This window comes from Neopsephotus bourkii, unplaced genomic scaffold, assembly GCF_033783945.1.
Source record: "Neopsephotus bourkii isolate Nb327-2 ecotype Australia unplaced genomic scaffold, CSIRO-AGI_Nbou_v1 NB_845, whole genome shotgun sequence".
Taxonomy (NCBI): Eukaryota; Metazoa; Chordata; class Aves; order Psittaciformes; family Psittacidae; genus Neopsephotus; species Neopsephotus bourkii.
In genome coordinates this window covers 176727-192938 of record NW_026901341.1, presented here as the reverse complement: position 1 = coordinate 192938, position 16212 = coordinate 176727, and the positions used below count along the sequence as shown (strand labels likewise).

Genomic DNA, 16212 nt, shown 5'->3' with positions numbered 1-16212 from the left:
AGATGTATTTGTTTTTTTCGTTTTTAGACGTGTGGAGGGTGAAGGCAGGAGTTGAACATGACCTGGGCACCGGGAAAGGGTGCACCATCAGCAAGTTTGCTAATGAACAGAAGCAGAAGAGTGGCTGAGCATTGTGCTGCCATCGAGGAGGATTCTTATACTGAAAGCTTCTCAGCTGGCATTTTATTGCACTAGACAATGATTCTGATTTAGTAAGACTCAGGAAACGTTCCGCACTTTACTCTTGTGGAACAGACATTACTTATGTTACATAGATGCCATAAAAATCACAGAATGGTTTGGGTTGGAAGGGACCTTAAACCTTCCACTATACTAGGTTGCTCAAGGCCCCATCCAGCCTGGCCTTGGAACACTGCCAGGGATGGGGCATAAATAATAATAAATGTTATTTATGTTTCCATGACACAGAAACATAAATAACATGTTCCCATGACACCTACACCAGCATTCACTGTCACTGGGTGACACAAAAACAAAACACAGATTTCTCATAAAGTTTAATGAAAGACATAAATAAAAGCCAAATGCCATTTTACAAATTAAATAGGGTAATAAAGATATTTTCTTATATCAGACTTACATTTCAAATGAAAATATCATCTACAAAGAGCAACAAATACAGAGCTGCCAAACAGAAAATCAGGTCAGTTTCAATAAGGCAGCATTTCTTAAAAGCAACAAAACTGTGTTGTCTCAATATGAAGGTTCCCAACTTTTGGACAATATTTCCATATTTAAAATTCTTCTAATGAGCTACGGTGTTAAAAATATAACTCTTGTGTTCTTGTGATAATGTTGTGGGTCCAATGTTTGTTGTAAAGTAAAATCTGTTACAGTACTGCAATCATGTCAATACAAAACACACTCCCCCCTCATGGATGATGAAGCACGTGTTGGTCTTACCCAATCTCACACCCTGGAGCAGACCTAAGATCTGTCAAGCAGCAACACCAGGTGTCTGTTCGTACTACAGCACCCTGTGGGCACTCTTAGTTTCTGAAAGGTGATCTCACACCTCAGTAAGCAACAGTGCCAGCAGTGCCTTGACTGCTGTGCTAGGCTGCAGCTCAGTGTGCTTCATTGCTGCAGGGCCATCAAGTCCATTCCAGGTGCAATGATTAGGTCTCTCAAAGCTTTGCACTGTGGCTGTTTTCACATAGTCTGAAGCTGATAAATTCTTGAGCCTTTTTTCAAAAGATAACCCTGATCATTTAGGGATCCAATAAAGCTTTCAAAATCAGATACCTGGGAAAAGAAAGACAAAAACGTGTTTCAAACTGAAAAAATGACATTTTATCTGAGGTAAACCAACAAAGTTTAAAAGAACTGAGTAAAATAATTTGAAACTTGCCTAAGAATAGGTTAGTTTCCTTAGCAAACTGCTGACCTGCTAGGAGGTTGCACCCTTTTGCACTCTATTTACACACCGTTTTTAATGGTGTGTTTAATGGTGGTGTTACATAGAACAAGTGTTCTCCATATAATGACATGCAGAAAGTATGCAGTTACATATGTCTAAATCTAAGTCTGAAACCCAAGTATCTGTCAAATAAAAGTCTATTTTCTACATCACCCACTGATTCCCAGCTATTTGTTACAGGTGCAGGGCTTTGAATGCTTTTTCATAGAATCACAGAATGGTTTGGGTTGGAAGGGACCTTAAAGCTCATCCAGTTACAACCTTCTGCCATGGGTAGGGACACCTTCCACTATACCAGGTTGCTCCAAGCCCTGTCCAACCTGGTCTTGAACCCTGCTAGGGATGGGGCAGCCGCAGCTTCTCTGGGCAGCCTTTGCCAGGGCCTCACCACTCTCACAGTAGAGAATTTCTTCCTATTATCTCATCTAAATCTCCCTTCTTTCAGTAGAATGAGCTATCAATATTTTTGTTTGGTTGAAGTCCCCACCCATGTACAGAATGCAGATCAGCTGCAGAATAAAACGTGTGTGGCCATGTGTCCCACAAGATACTCTATCAAGTTACAGCATTAGGATGCCTGAAGCAGGAATGAAAACCCCAAAGATGTATTTGGGCCAGAGAAGGTCAAACAGAAACATCACTGCACTGCTGAAATAGAGCACAGACACCACAAGAGTCTAAATTTGGGAGCAAAAATAGGTGTGTCCCCTGGGGAGCCAGAGCAAGTAGAGAACACTGGAACCAAAATTGCCTTTCATAAACAAAGCAGGATCTTGTTAAGGACCAGAAGAAGAACCAGCCCTTACTAGTGCAAGGAGCCATTACTGTCAGCTAGTAACATTAGTAAAGCTAACAAACAAAAGGCAATTCGGGAAAATTGTTAAGCCTGACAAGCAGAAAACATTGCTTATTTCTGTTCATTGCAGAGGCACAACAGATGTGCCTTTTCTGCCTTCTATTTTGCAATAAATCATTTTGACTGACCTTGCAGTTTATTGCAGGAGAAATGCTCAATTTCCTAACTTACCCGGATCTGCAGCTCCTTTGCAATCTGCCGAAGCTGTTGCAAGTCAAAGAGATTGTTGTAAGTTCTCTCTGCAATACTGTTAAGGGCAGAAACAAATCTTTTTGCTTGTGACCGATTGCTCATCCCAGACCCATGCTGTGAACGCTCGAAGTCCAGTTTTCCAAACTCATCAGAGTAGGTTCCCAGCATGCTAAAAATATATTTAAAACAAGAGCAACAGAAGGGAAAAGCAAAAGTGCATCAGTTTGCTTCCTGAGGCATAATCACATGGGGAAGCTTTCAGAAGCCACATAGGAAACTATCCCCTGGTAAGAAAGTCACTATCTAGGGAACTTAGACTAAGCATCTATCCAAATCACTTCTAAAGATGAATTGTTCAACTGAAACAACAGAGTAATTATACAAGAGAAGAAAAACCTTTGGCAGTGCCTTATGTCTAATCTACTGTGCACAGATCTACGTAACCACTACAATGATACAACTCAAAGGCCTAAGCAATCATAGTCAACCTAGGGTTTTTAAAGAGCTAACAAATCTGAATATTGGCATTATGGGGCTAAATTTGATAAAGTAATTTCTTCACTGTGTTTGTGTACCAAAAAGTAAAAGGTTTGAATGAATGGCACTGTGATTGTTTATTTTTAAAGCAGTGTGTATTACCTGTATTTCATTATTTCTATTACATCCTCAGCATCTTCCTTGGTAGATTTCTCTCTTAATTCCAGTCTTGATCGTGCCTTAAAACAGAACAAAAAACTCCACAGAAGTACATTTAAGATATATTATAGCCAATGTGAAAAAAGGCTACAGTCACTCCATAACAAGCACAAAGTTCAGGAGCAGAGATGGAACCTAAGCCTACAGGATTTAGAGGAAGATTTCTCTATTTTTTCAACAGTGATTCCATGTAATCTCCTGCACATTCACATTATCAGGCTGTAGCGTGGAGTTTACTTGCAGCAGTTTCAGCTTATTCCTGCCTGCACCTACTTTTTTTCCTTTTGGGAGAATGTGATAGAGCCTCTTTCATAGAACCACAGAACACTTTGGGTTGGGGAAGGGACCTTTAAAGGCCATCCAGTTCCAACCCCCTGCCACAGGGGCAGGGACACCTTCCACTAGAGCAGGTCGCTCCAAGCCCTGTCCAGCCTGGCCTTGAACACTGCCAGGGATGGGGCAGCCACAGCTTCTCTGGGCAACCTGTGCCAGGGCCTCACCAACCTCATAGTGAAGAGTTTTTACCCCATCAAGGGTGTTTTACTTTATAAGAGGCTTTAAGCAACAGCAGCTCTTAAGCATTTTCAAGTCTTTTGCATTCTTACCGTTTTGTTAACAACAAAAAAGCACAGCAGTGAATAAGCTGTCAAAAACTATAGGGTATCAGTAGCAGTTTAGGAATAATCTGTTTGCTTTCAATCCATTCAGTATTACAGCTTGCATTTACCTCAGTAAGTCGTATCAGTGACTCTAGCTGCCTTGTGGTGATTGGGGTGCTGTCTGCTCCTTGGTTCTGTTTCCGGAGCTCAAGGTAGAATTCCTGGAGGACCTGAGCAGCTTCTGAAGATAAATTTGGGTGAACGTACTGCCGAGCATATCCAATGTACTTCCTCAGCAGCTGATGTGGAATGGCATCAAAGTTTTCTCCTGGTAAAATCTAACCCAGTTACAAGGAGCTTAGATTTCTGTCTGTCAGAACCCTATAGAATACAATTTTTAACATATAATCTTCATCCTCTGTGCTTTATCTGCTGAAATCTTCACTGGAAGGATTTTAGTGCATCATATATGAACTGTGTACTTGTAAAAGTCCATACACTAGGCTTAGACATGTAATTAAACACGTTTGTCCATCTCAAAAAAAGAAGCTAAAGCTTCTTGTTTGCAGTGACTTAACCGTATCACGAATTCTTACTCAAAAAGAGAAAATCCAGTTTCACAGTTGTTATACCATATAACTCCACAGATAAAACCACCACTGCTGATATTCCATTCCCAAAAGTGCATGGGTTTAGCTGCAGTAGAAGATATATCTCCCAAGACTTGGCATTTGACAACAACAGCCCTCAGAAAGATCACTTAAGTTCAACAAGAAATATGCTTCCTCTTCCATAATCTCCGAATCTGTCATGAGTTGCAAATGCTCAAGGATTTGTTTACACACTGCTTTATTCGGATTCAATACTTCACATCACATCATGTTATATTAAATTATTGTATCCAGTCTAGTTCTGTAGCTTTTTATTGAAATCTAACACAGCAAATCTGCTTTAGAGCATCACACACAAATTATCTTCTTGCTACCACAGTTGAACCCAGCTTGGCTAATAAATTCTTTTCTGTGTGGAGATGAATATGGCTTAGGCACATCTAACAGCTCCAGCAGCATGGAGCCATAAGTGTTGCTTGAATGCAGAGCAAATTATTGTGAGAAGAATGAGAGTGGGAGACTGAGGGCATCCAGCAAGTCAGGCTTGCCCAGGTCTCAGTGCCAAGAACATCACAGGAAGGGGCACAGCAGCAGTCACAGGACAAGTCTTACCTTTAGTCTTTCCAGCAGGGGTCGATCTGAAGTGGCTTCAAGGATAGAGCGATCCTGTGTGTTGGTGCGAGTCACAACAGCGCTGCTGCACATTGCCTGCTTTCCAGCACGAATTGCCATCACGTGCTCAGACAGCAAGTGATCGTGGTCTTCATTTGGGGTATCCAGCAAAATGAAAACTAGATCAAATCTCGACAGCAAAGCACTCCCCATTCTAGAGACGAGACAAGAAAACCACAATGCTCATAAAGAAGGAACTCTGCTCTACTTCAAATGCACGTAAAGAATCTTGTCCCATTATTCAGAATGAAGTAGAACATTTTCTCTCTCAAAAGTTCAAGCTCCAGGAAACGAAAAAGCAGTTATATAAAGCTACAAGACTATTATAAACATCTACGGTGATGAACTATATAAATAGCATTTCAGTGGTGAACTATATAAATAGCATTTCAGAAAGTGCTCACTTTAAGTTCTCAGACACAGTTTTGGCTTTGTTATAATGTCCTCCAACTGGGTTTGCTGCAGCAACAATAGATGTTCGAGCTGGCAGGCTGCAAACAATGCCAGCTTTGGCAAGGCTGATGCTTTGCTGTTCCATGGCTTCCAACAAAGCCTGATGCTGGTTTCCCATCTTATCAAATTCATCTATTCCACAAATTCCTGGAAGCAATTAACAACAGGGCAAAGACTTACTACAGAATGCATTAACTGATGGATGAGTGAGTGTATGTTACAATCCAATGCTATATCAGAAGCCCAACCTAGAGTCTTAGGGACTGCAGGAGACACTGGATCAGGTATCCATTTCAGCAAGGGCTGTTTTCATTTCATGGTGCTGCAGGTGAACCATTATGCAGTTGGTCTGGCTTGTGGAAACAGTGTCTTGACCACACATTAAGATAACAAAACAAGCTTTGTAAAAGTATAAATAGCTGACAGCAGCTCTTTTTCAAAACCAGTAAGAGTCCAGCAGCTGCTATTAAGTCAGAGATTTCTCAAAAAGGAAATCCTAGTTCTTTGCCACAGTAAGGCTGGTTTATGAATTGCAGAACGCCAGTTTCATATGAATCCTAATCCCTAAGAAAGCAGAAACCACCTCCAGAGAAGTTACTGGAGAGGCTCAGAACTTCTCAAGGTGTGGAAAGCCAATATCATACTTCAGATTTACATTTTTAGTCCACAGTTACGTAAGCACTGTAGTTAATCTTAGACTTAGTAGCATATACACCCACCCCCCACTTACAGTCACACAAACTCTGTAGCATTACATGTATTACCTTGATCTCCAAGCACTAAAGCGCCAGCTTCTAAGGCAAAATCTCCAGTAGCGCCATCTCTAGACAGTGTAACAGTCAGGCCAGAGCTGGTGGAAGTGTTACCACAAACATACACACCTCGAGGAGCAACATTGCACACTGCCTAGAAGAGAAATAAGTACTTTTTCCCTCCCCCAGATGAAGAATTTCATAAGCCTTATTCTAGGGAAACAATTTAAAGTAAACACAAGTTTCTATCTTTCTCCTTAAGGTGGCCCAGCAGTAATGTTGTGTCTTTTGGGGTTGCAAGATGTTACTTCTGTAAAACAGTAGGAGTAACTTTGATCACAAGATTTGCAGCACAACCATGTCTACCGTGTTATCAAAACTGTTAGGACCTTGGGTATAGCACTTGATATCCGTCACAGAACTGCAGATATACAGTTTCTGTGTCTTCAGACCCCAAGGTCTATTCAGACTAATATCTTGTCCTGGTGCCCAACATGCTGGCTGCTTCAGAAGAAGCATGCATAGTTCTCCCCGCAACTAGAGCATGAAGGACAGTCTAGTCTTTTCTATGTCGTTAGCATCCAGAAAGCACCCTGCAATTTGAAATATGAGCTAGAAAAACAAAGCATGGTCAGCTTGAACACTGACACATTGCAGTTCAGTTTGCCTAGAATACAGTTCTAACTGGATTCTCCCAGTAAATATCTATAGTTTTGGGTGCCCGTTTTATTTAAACGATAATACCAAGTGTTTTGTTCAGTACCACCTTGACAGGCACCAAGTTTTACATTAAAAACCCCCAAGCACCCAACCAGACAAAAAGCCCTGGCTCTTTATACAGCTTTGCTTTTCTCCTTGGGATTTTTTTTCCCTGTCACAGTGATGACAGAGGAGCCTTGCCTCAGGGTCTTAGCTGAGGAACAGATTACTAGCTTTTCTTGGATGGCATTCAGCTGTTTAGTAACAGTATGGAAAAACAAATCACCCGCTGTATGCAGAGAGTCCCCATTCAATGAAAAAAATAACTGAGAAATTTGTTTGTCAAGATGCTTGCATACAAATCCATCACTTTCAGTTATTGCAAGTTGTATCCTAACAAAACATGTCCACATTAGAAAGAGTCTGACTTTTTAAATGAGGTACTGCAAGTCCAGGTGAACTCTGTCCCTCTGTCACTTCACAGTAGCCGTGGGAAAAGACATGGAGCTTTAGAACCATTTGGTTTAAGATTAAAAAAAAAAAAAAACATAAATCTATTACTAACAGATTTTATCACAGCCATGTAGAAACGTCCACCAAGATTAAAAATCCCAAATGCAGGTCTCCCCCAAAAGCCAAGATCTAGAGCTACTAACATAGCAGGTAAGAGAATGGAGGTAAACCTCATAGAAAGTGAATAACACGATATTTTAAACTGCATTAGTTCCAAGCGTGTACCTTCTTCATTCAGCTAGTCCATTGTCAAATAAAGTTATGAAGGAGTAAAACTCTTCACTGGGAAAAACCTCAACTGTAAAAGGGCAGGAGAGCAAGCCTATACTTGAAAACCCACAGGCTTGACCAAGTATACCTGCTTTAGTAAGAGTTTTAACAGGCCTGACCCCTTCAGCAAGGAGAGGACAGCAGTGGACCGCCCTTTGGGTTCTATCCTATATTTGAGGTGTCCTACATTAAAAGACAGCTGTAGCCAGACCCACGCAACCCTTTGGTCTTGGCACAGCTTGTGCTTACAAGAAGTCAAGATAACAAGGAATTGGAGAAAAATACAATAGCACAACAGAAGTAAATCAAGCCTTACTTGCAACATTTGACTTTTTCCCAATCCTGGATCTCCAACAACCAGAACATGTGGATCTCCTCGCACTGGGATTCTATTCTTGTCATCTACAAACTTCTGACATCCTCCAAATAATGCCAGGGCCAAACCTGCCTTTACAATCTGTAGTGGTACATACCAACACTTGTAAGTATTTGATCGTGGTGACAAATTCTGACAGTTCCCTGGTATTGGCCATAACAATGCTTTCCTTCTGGATGGCTGAACTTAAGGTTATAAAGCTGCCACGTTCTGGTCACTGAAAGTGACTCTGAGTCACAGTTACCTGCAAATACATTCCCTGCTCCTTCCCTTCACCCTGGATAAGCTTTATAAATCACAGAATGGTTTGGGTTAGAAGGGACCTTAAAGGTCATCAGTTCCACTCCCCTGGCATAGGCAGGGACATCTTCCACTAGAGCAGGTTGCTCCAAGCCCCGTCCAACCTGGCCTTGAACACTGCCAGGAATGGGGCAGCCACAGCTTTTCCGGGCAGCCTGTGCCAGAGCCTCACCACCTTCACAGGGAAGAACTTTTCACTGTCTAATCTAAATCTCTCCCCCATCATCTTCAAGTCATTCTCCCTTCTTTAGGAGCTTACTGTGGCATAAACATTCCAAACTGAAGTTGCAGTCAGAGCTGTTGAATTACTTACCTCATGGCCATAAATTGCAGGACAAAGAGAGCTGAAAAACAAAGAAGATTGTAACCTAAGGGAAATATAAATCTTGTAGAAGAGTACTTCTCTGTCTGAACTGAGGGTCTTTCGCACCCTCTGCTCAATTCTTGCACCTCTTTCCTCTGCTGTGGAAAAGCAGAGTGAGGAACAGAACAATACTCATGAGCTGAATGTACTCAGTGAAGAGCAAAAATAATTCATTGTTTTTTTTTACCCATAGCTTTCTGTCTCAAGGTTGAACTGAAACACTCCTAACTTCCCTGTGTCCTTAAATCCCCCTCAAAGTTCTAACACCCCAACTGCAATACTTCTTCCCAAGCTCCTTGCCCATGAAAGGTTTTTAAATCTCTGGTGTCTGTTGCACAAGCCTTAGACATTTCATAGCTTTGACTGTCATGTTTGTTTGAAGGTGGTCATGCTGATTCAGAAATCTAATTCTAGACCTACTGTAGGTCTGACAGAACTTACTTCACAATGAGCCTGAACAGGTTTTCCTCAGCTTGAATTTCTTGAACAGCATAAAGGTCTTTAAGTGAGAATTCCATGAACGATCTCTGAAAAGCCTCATCATCAAAACTCTTTGTTTTTTGTCCTTTACTGTTGCTGACAGAATTGGCCTCGATGTACAACAAGAACATACACTTGTCAGTCTTACTTTTAGAAGCTCCTGTTAGAAAAATTGAGAAAGGATGAAGGAATATTCTTTCTATCATTAAGTACCAATGTTATTTACAAATGGCATAGGGTAATTCAGAAATATTAAGTTCAGCCATGTGCAAAATGTTCGTATTTAAGTAATGGAACATCTGCATTTTCAAAAAAAAATGGTGAGTTTCTGGTTACATTGTTCTTTAAATTCCCTCCATTTAGGTACATAATAAAATATTCTGCTGCATTAGGAGGTTATATGCATATAGAAAAAAAACTTTCTCCCAGAATAAATGAAGTTTTCCAGGAATTTCAAATTATTACATTACTTTAGTCAAAGTTGAATACAAAATGTTCCCACTCAATATTTAGAGGGGAAAAAAAAATCCATAGTGCAGAATAATTAAACATGTGGCTTAATAATTACTTATTTTCTATATCCCCAATGATTACTTAGCAGAGAACATGGTCTCATGGTAAATCAGTACTGCATTTCTCTGCAATGTATTCTGTTACAGTTGTGTGCAACGTAACTCCTCGCTTTGGGGAAAAAAAGAAAGAAAAACAAGTTGTAAGATTTCTCCAGGGAGGACTGAACTAAGAAGGGTGATACTCCTTCACAGCAGAGTGACAGCTTTCCAATCTTTTGAAGGAGATCTTAAAGGGAAAAGGCTAAGCAAACAATGACTCTCAGTGAGATTTCAAGAAATAAGGATGTCCCTGCTACATTAGTGCTCCAGAGAAGGCTTTCCTATCAGCTGACACTAAAACATCAGATGTCAGACTGGTACTTAAATTCAGGTCAATAGTTGTGTCTAGACCAGTGGATTGTGAACCCCGACATGTCACTGATGGAGATCTGTGGATGTTAGAGACAGTGCTCCTCTTGGACAGCCCTATATCTAGCCTTCTCAAAATAACTCCTTGTTATAAAACTTTGACAACTTCTGAAGGAACACACACTTTAACACATCTACAATTTTGAGGCTGACATTAAGGGAATAGCTGTTACCGTTCTTGTGTTATCACTAGAAAAAACACTGCCCTAGCAAAAAGATGTTCTCAGATGATGCGTTTTACCTTCCTCAGTGCTTGACACTTTTACTATCCCTGTAACAGTGACCACATCTCCCGGGACACAGCTGTCCACAAGATCTTGAACCAGTTCACATTCAATTGTGCGAGGGATTCGCCCTGCCTCTTGCTGATCATCTGCCATGAGCTCCTGCACCCTGCAAAACATGAGGTGGGTGCACAATCCCTGTATAACATTACAAATTCAGTTACAGCACACAGGATCTGCAGCTGTATGCTTCCAACCAATCCAGAATGGAGACAGCAGGAATGCCCTAAAAAACTCTAGAAAACGCAGCACTGAATTTGGAGAAAGACTTTTTCAGTTCAGGCTTCAATAAATGGGTGTGTATTATGCATAAACCCCAGAAAGACAATTAACTATAAACTCCAGAAATAATAAAAATTCAGATTTTGTAGCACTGAAGAGAAGAAATAAGTACAGTATGTGAAAAAAGATGGACCTCACATAAAAAAAATTAAGGCGTCAGCCACGATATTCCTGATGAAATGTTTAAGTGGCATTTTAACCCTATCAAAGCCCAGAGTATCCCTCATACTGTAACCAGGACAGTAGCTCACTCTTTGTATAGTTGTAAAAGGCAAGCAAATAACAAGTTCTTCAAAAGGTTCCAGTTTGGGCTCTGCACTTAAAGCTCTGATAGTTTTTCTCTAAGCTCATTGTCAAGCTTTTCTTAAGCTGCGATAAACAGCACCCTCTAGAGCTGCTGACAAGAATGTCAGCATTGGTTTTTAAATAAAATCTTCAAATTACTTTTATTACAGCACGTTAATAAATCAAAAACATTTAGGTGTCATTTGACATGATAACTTTTGACACAGAGCACATGAAGCTACAGAATCTGAATCTGAAGTGGGAAAAAGCCGAGTCCTGCTTTTTCCAAGCCTTGTCCATCCCCTTAGCTTAGTAAGGGGCCACACATCAAACTCTTCTGAATATATATTATAGGGCAACAGTAGGCTAGCTAATAGCACATAGTAGAATGGAAGCAATGAAAACCAGATCCACCATCCACCTTCCTATACTTTAACATTGTTAATTTGTATAGAAACAGTGACTTGTTCCCCTATAGCAGAATAGCAACAACAACAAAAAAATATTTAGGCATGCCCACTTGCTGATTAGACATAGAAAGCAAATGAATGGGGAGGCACAGCACTATTTCCTTCTACTGAGTGTACCTTAGGAACACATCATCACTTCAACCTAAGATTTCTAGCCCTCAAATTTACTTCCAGTTCATTCAACTGGCATAGCTGATCAATGTAATTTAATAGGTGTTTTGTAGCTGACTTATAGTGTGATAAAGGGAATCATTAAATAATAGATGCAATTAGAAATGATCAAGCTGCAAAGAGCACAAACTGGACATTTCCCAGAGAACTCAGTCATGGTAGGAGGAATTTCCAAGAAGCTATTATATTGGGTAGGTTTAATACATGAAGTATATAAGTGCTCAGATAAAACCAGCGCTTCGTAATACAAATTTTGAAGAGTGCTTGCCACAGAAGAGTTAGATTATTAAACTTATGCCATGTGATATGGAATGAGCCATCCTGTCCCTCTTTGACTACCTTGGTGCATTACATCTTTGAGCAGAAGTGAAGACATGCTTACTTAACAGACTGCCAGTCCACTGTAGTGGTTAAAGGAGAGCTTCTGTCAGCTGTGAAAGATCGGCCCCGGCACTCAGGAATAAGGCACTGTAATGACAGTCATTCTAGTTCATTCTCAACTGCTTTTTTAAACATCAGGATTTCAAATTGCCTAATTTAATTAAAAAAAAATATATATATACATATAAAGAGGGAAAACAAAGCAATGTGATTCATTGACATCACTTCAGGAAAACAGCTAGTTAAATTAGGGCTACAAATTAGCACATACATAATTAATGAAGAGTTATCAGCCACAGACACACAAATTCAGAGTTGTTTGAGCAGATACAGCGCATCTTATGATCCCCTTGGTGAATTGGTTCAAGTTCTTGGGTGCTGGGGGGGGAAGGGTGATGGTAGGTGAGGGGTTTTGTGGGTTTGTTTGTCTGGTTTTGGTTTTTTATTTTTAATACTTGCAGATGTTCCAGAGGAGATAATTTTTTCACTTGAGCACATCAGCTAACGTAACTAGGCACTGTCTTATGTCTAATAACTTTCTAAATCCAGATAAAAAACAGTGAAATTAAAATGTTCTAAACAAAATCCACAGAAGACCCCAATCTAAACATAGTAACCACCACAGTGAGGTGGAGGAGGATTTTTAAACAAAACTGGTGAAATGAAAATGAGAAGATATTTCATTTTTTCCTAGATTTGAGTGAGTTTCTACATATTGCATTTGTTTCAGCAGGATACAACTTTTTTTCAAATACCAAGGGTATGTAGTAATACAAAGTTGCTTTTGATAAGCTTTATGTTTTTTTGGCATGTCATTTGTTTAATGTAGCTTTAAAGATACTGGGTTTTGTCAGATCAGTACAAATAAGAGAAAAGTATGAAGTTAGATGGTTTTAACTTACCTTAGTTGGAAGGGTATACTTTCCATCAGGTAGAGGAACACTCTGAACATCTCCACATGTGCCACATACAAAAGCCAGCTTAGTGCACAGAGGCTTAATGTTACTGACACGCACAACAGTGCCACGCAAGGCAATGTATTTCCCATAGCAGTTGGCTCGAACGTTTTTCAGCTGAGTTAGCGGATCATAGTTGTACACCCTACAGAGAAGTTAAACAGTAACATTTGAAAGCTTACCATACTTAAATACAGAAACAAACAAACCCAACAAAAACCCCAAACCCCAATAAATGCAAACAAAAAAAATCCTACACCCAATTATTAGCAGTAACCCAGAGCAATAAGTAGAAGCAGTTTGGCTGCAGGCTCATGGCATAGTATTTCATTCCTGTTTTAGGAAGCAGTGAGACACTTGCTATTCCCCAGGTGTTCCCGCTATTCCCCTTAACACCTGTTTCTCCATTTCACTCTTTTGTTCACAAGGACAGTTTAGCCTTTGTCATGGTGAACCAAAAGCAAAATGTAGACTGCTCTTCTGTAACTAGCTTCACAGAGACAAGTCTCTCAATAAAATAAATACGTAAGCCTTATTACTATGCATGGATATTGACAACCATTAGACAAGAAGCAAACAGATCTTCCTGGAAAAAAAACCCTGAATACTCAACACACATTACCTAGCATGAATGAGAGGCACATTTATTATAGGTTCTCCTTCAAGTGGTAATCCTTCCTGCACCTGCAGCTCTGCAGCATGCCTTTCAAGGTCCTTTGTTAGCACCTAGACAGAACAGAGAAGCAGGCACAAATGCAGTGTGCCATGCAACACGGAGTCAATTTGCTGTTAGGCTTGATTCCATTTTTTTTACAACCAGATCCCCCTACTGCAGTTTGAAGAGTTCTCTGCTTCTGGGCAGTTTTAAGCTTCATTTTAAATGGAACTAAAATCAACATATTTGTTGTGTTTCAGTTTTTAATTAACAAAGCGTCTACAATAATCTTTAATGCTGTGCTCAATATATGGATTTTTGTGTGACATAAGCCACAAACATCTCAACTTGTCTGTCAACAAGTAGTGAAATGCTACTTTAAGAGACAAAGAGACAGGAACCTGCTCACCATTCACCCACCAGCCGTGGTTTTGCTACATGACATGGGAGACACAGCACAGATAATTCCCAGTGTGTTAAAAATAAAAACACCCCCCCCTCCCCCCCCCCCGGAATTAGAACTCCCAGTAGGGAATAACAAAACTGTTGGAACTACATTTAATTTACTGCTTTGATGATGAATAAGCAAAAAAGAAAATACCAAGCCAAAAGGATTTTCAAAAACATGATTTTGTGGGCTGTACAGAAATGGTTGAGAAATGGCAGAGTTTCAGTTTTAAATAAAGAGTAATTTCCAATAAGGGAGAAAAAAATAGAGTCCCACTGATTTGTTTTTCATTGTGAGGATTATGCCTCTGTGTATTAGAACATCTTACTTACCTGGTGAATTGCCAGACCCATACATTGCAGTATCTTCTGAGGCATGTCCCTTAACTCAGTAGATAAGTTTGGTATTGATTTAGTCAATTCTTTGTCTTGTATCAGTTCTTTATAGTCCACAAGAATACTTCCTTTTCTTTCTATTTCATCCTGTGAAACATTAAGTTATAAAATACACCTAAAATTTTAAACACAACACATAGAAATCACATCATAAATATTTCATATCTATGATGGAAATTATTTTTAATGGAGAAAACACAGGATTTGTAATGTTATTGTATCAACAGGCTGTTGGATGGGATGTTTTATTTTGTTTTTACCTTATCATAAAGCTCAATGCGTTGCATGAAAAACTTTTCAAAGGCTTGAGTCTTCTGGACAAAAGGAGACTTGTCAGCATAAGCTAATTAGAAAATGCCGTGTTAGTAATGGACAGAAATAATCACTTCCCATTTCACAAAATACATGAACTTTTTTTTCTGCATTCCAAACCTGAGAAAGATGATAGATCATTACAATATCAGTTACGTTCTATCGTTACACCCGATAGAAAAAAAAACAGAGCTTTGTCTAGGATGATATGACAAGCACATAGGAATAAGAGAAATACAGCAGAGGTATGCAAGTTCCAGTCTTTGGTAGCTGCAGGATTTATGTGGCTTATTGATCAAGTTTAAGAAAGACCATGTTTTACGTTATGCAAGACTCTTCACAGTTTGGAACACACAGAGATTATTGTCTCCCACAAGATTGAAATCTCTGTTGTATTCATGTTTACATACAATAAATACAAATTTCAGTTGTTTTTTGTTGAACTTATCCACTCTACTTATAACCAATTCTAGAAAAAAAAAAGGAACAAAATGCTTTATAAAATTTTAGTCTAAAAATACCTTCTGAGAAGTAAAGTTTCCAGCCTTTATAGGGAATAAATTGGTCCAACGTTGATTGAACTAGTCGAGATTTTACTAGGAAGAAATTACAAAAGTGGGGATTAAAACAACGTGAATATTAGACCTTTGCAAGTTTTATTCTTGGTGATTCTTTTGACCGTGGGGAGGCAAATAGCTGTAATCGCCTAGCGCAGTAGGTCAAAAGCAAAGCATTATAGCTTTAGAGAACAGGTAGAAGCACAGGAGAAGGCTCACCAGGCTCAGGCACTCTTCTCCACTCTCCCCTGTGTCCTCTGCCTCGCCATCCGCCTCGCCATCCTGCTCGCCACCCCTGAAAGCCTCTCCCGCGGACACATCCCCTGCCTCTGAGGTCCCTGCTCATTCTGCTCCGCAGGCGTCAGCCTGGGGATGCGACAGCAAACTGAGCCAAGAGAAACAGAAGTGTTACCAAAAGAAATTTAATCTATATTAGGGCCAATTGCCAAGGGGGCTTCACCTGCGGGGCTACGACTAAGGCCCTGAGGGACCTCGGAGGCCCTGCGGAAGATTCGGCCGCCCACTCCCTACCACAGAGCCCGGGGAAGCAAAGAGGAGCCCCGCTGAGCAGCCCCGGCAGTGAGGGGGCAAAACAACAGCACTAAGCTCCCTCAGCAAGAACCTCCACCAGCCCCTAAGGAGGCAGGGAAGCTCTCATATCCCCCTCAGCGCTCTATTTTGGCGCCCATACACTCCTTCCGGCACTGTAGCCAATCGCGAAGGAGCATATAGCGTCGCCATGGAGCAGAGGGCGCAGCTCGC

General features: G+C 40.4%; 1 protein-coding gene across 1 annotated transcript; it reads right to left on the bottom strand.

The window, feature by feature from the left end:
• Positions 1 to 402: 402 nt before the first annotated feature.
• MCM8 (minichromosome maintenance 8 homologous recombination repair factor) lies at positions 403 to 15907 on the bottom strand. Its single transcript, XM_061356151.1, has 18 exons — positions 15670 to 15907; positions 15415 to 15489; positions 14842 to 14924; positions 14519 to 14668; positions 13706 to 13809; positions 13030 to 13228; positions 12129 to 12214; positions 10496 to 10647; positions 9236 to 9434; positions 8744 to 8774; positions 8071 to 8211; positions 6285 to 6426; positions 5472 to 5667; positions 5008 to 5221; positions 3913 to 4122; positions 3129 to 3205; positions 2469 to 2658; positions 403 to 1266 (listed from the first exon to the last, which is right to left on the bottom strand). Exons 1-18 carry the CDS (start codon positions 15794 to 15796, stop codon positions 1174 to 1176), a joined length of 2469 nt encoding a protein of 822 aa, XP_061212135.1. The 5' UTR covers positions 15797 to 15907; the 3' UTR covers positions 403 to 1173.
• Positions 15908 to 16212: the final 305 nt, after the last annotated feature.

Bases quoted from the DNA above. Each gene is read 5' to 3' on its own strand.
- MCM8 (XM_061356151.1), bottom strand. From the start codon at position 15,796: ATGAGCAGGGACCTCAGAGGCAGGGGATGTGTCCGCGGGAGAGGCTTT. The intron at 14,669-14,841 runs GTAAAAACAAAA...AATGTTTCACAG, and splicing joins GCATTGAGCTTTATGATAAG to GATGAAATAGAAAGAAAAGG. The intron at 8,775-9,235 runs GTAAGTTCTGTC...TTTGTTTTTCAG, and splicing joins CTGTTCAGGCTCATTGTGAA to CTCTCTTTGTCCTGCAATTT.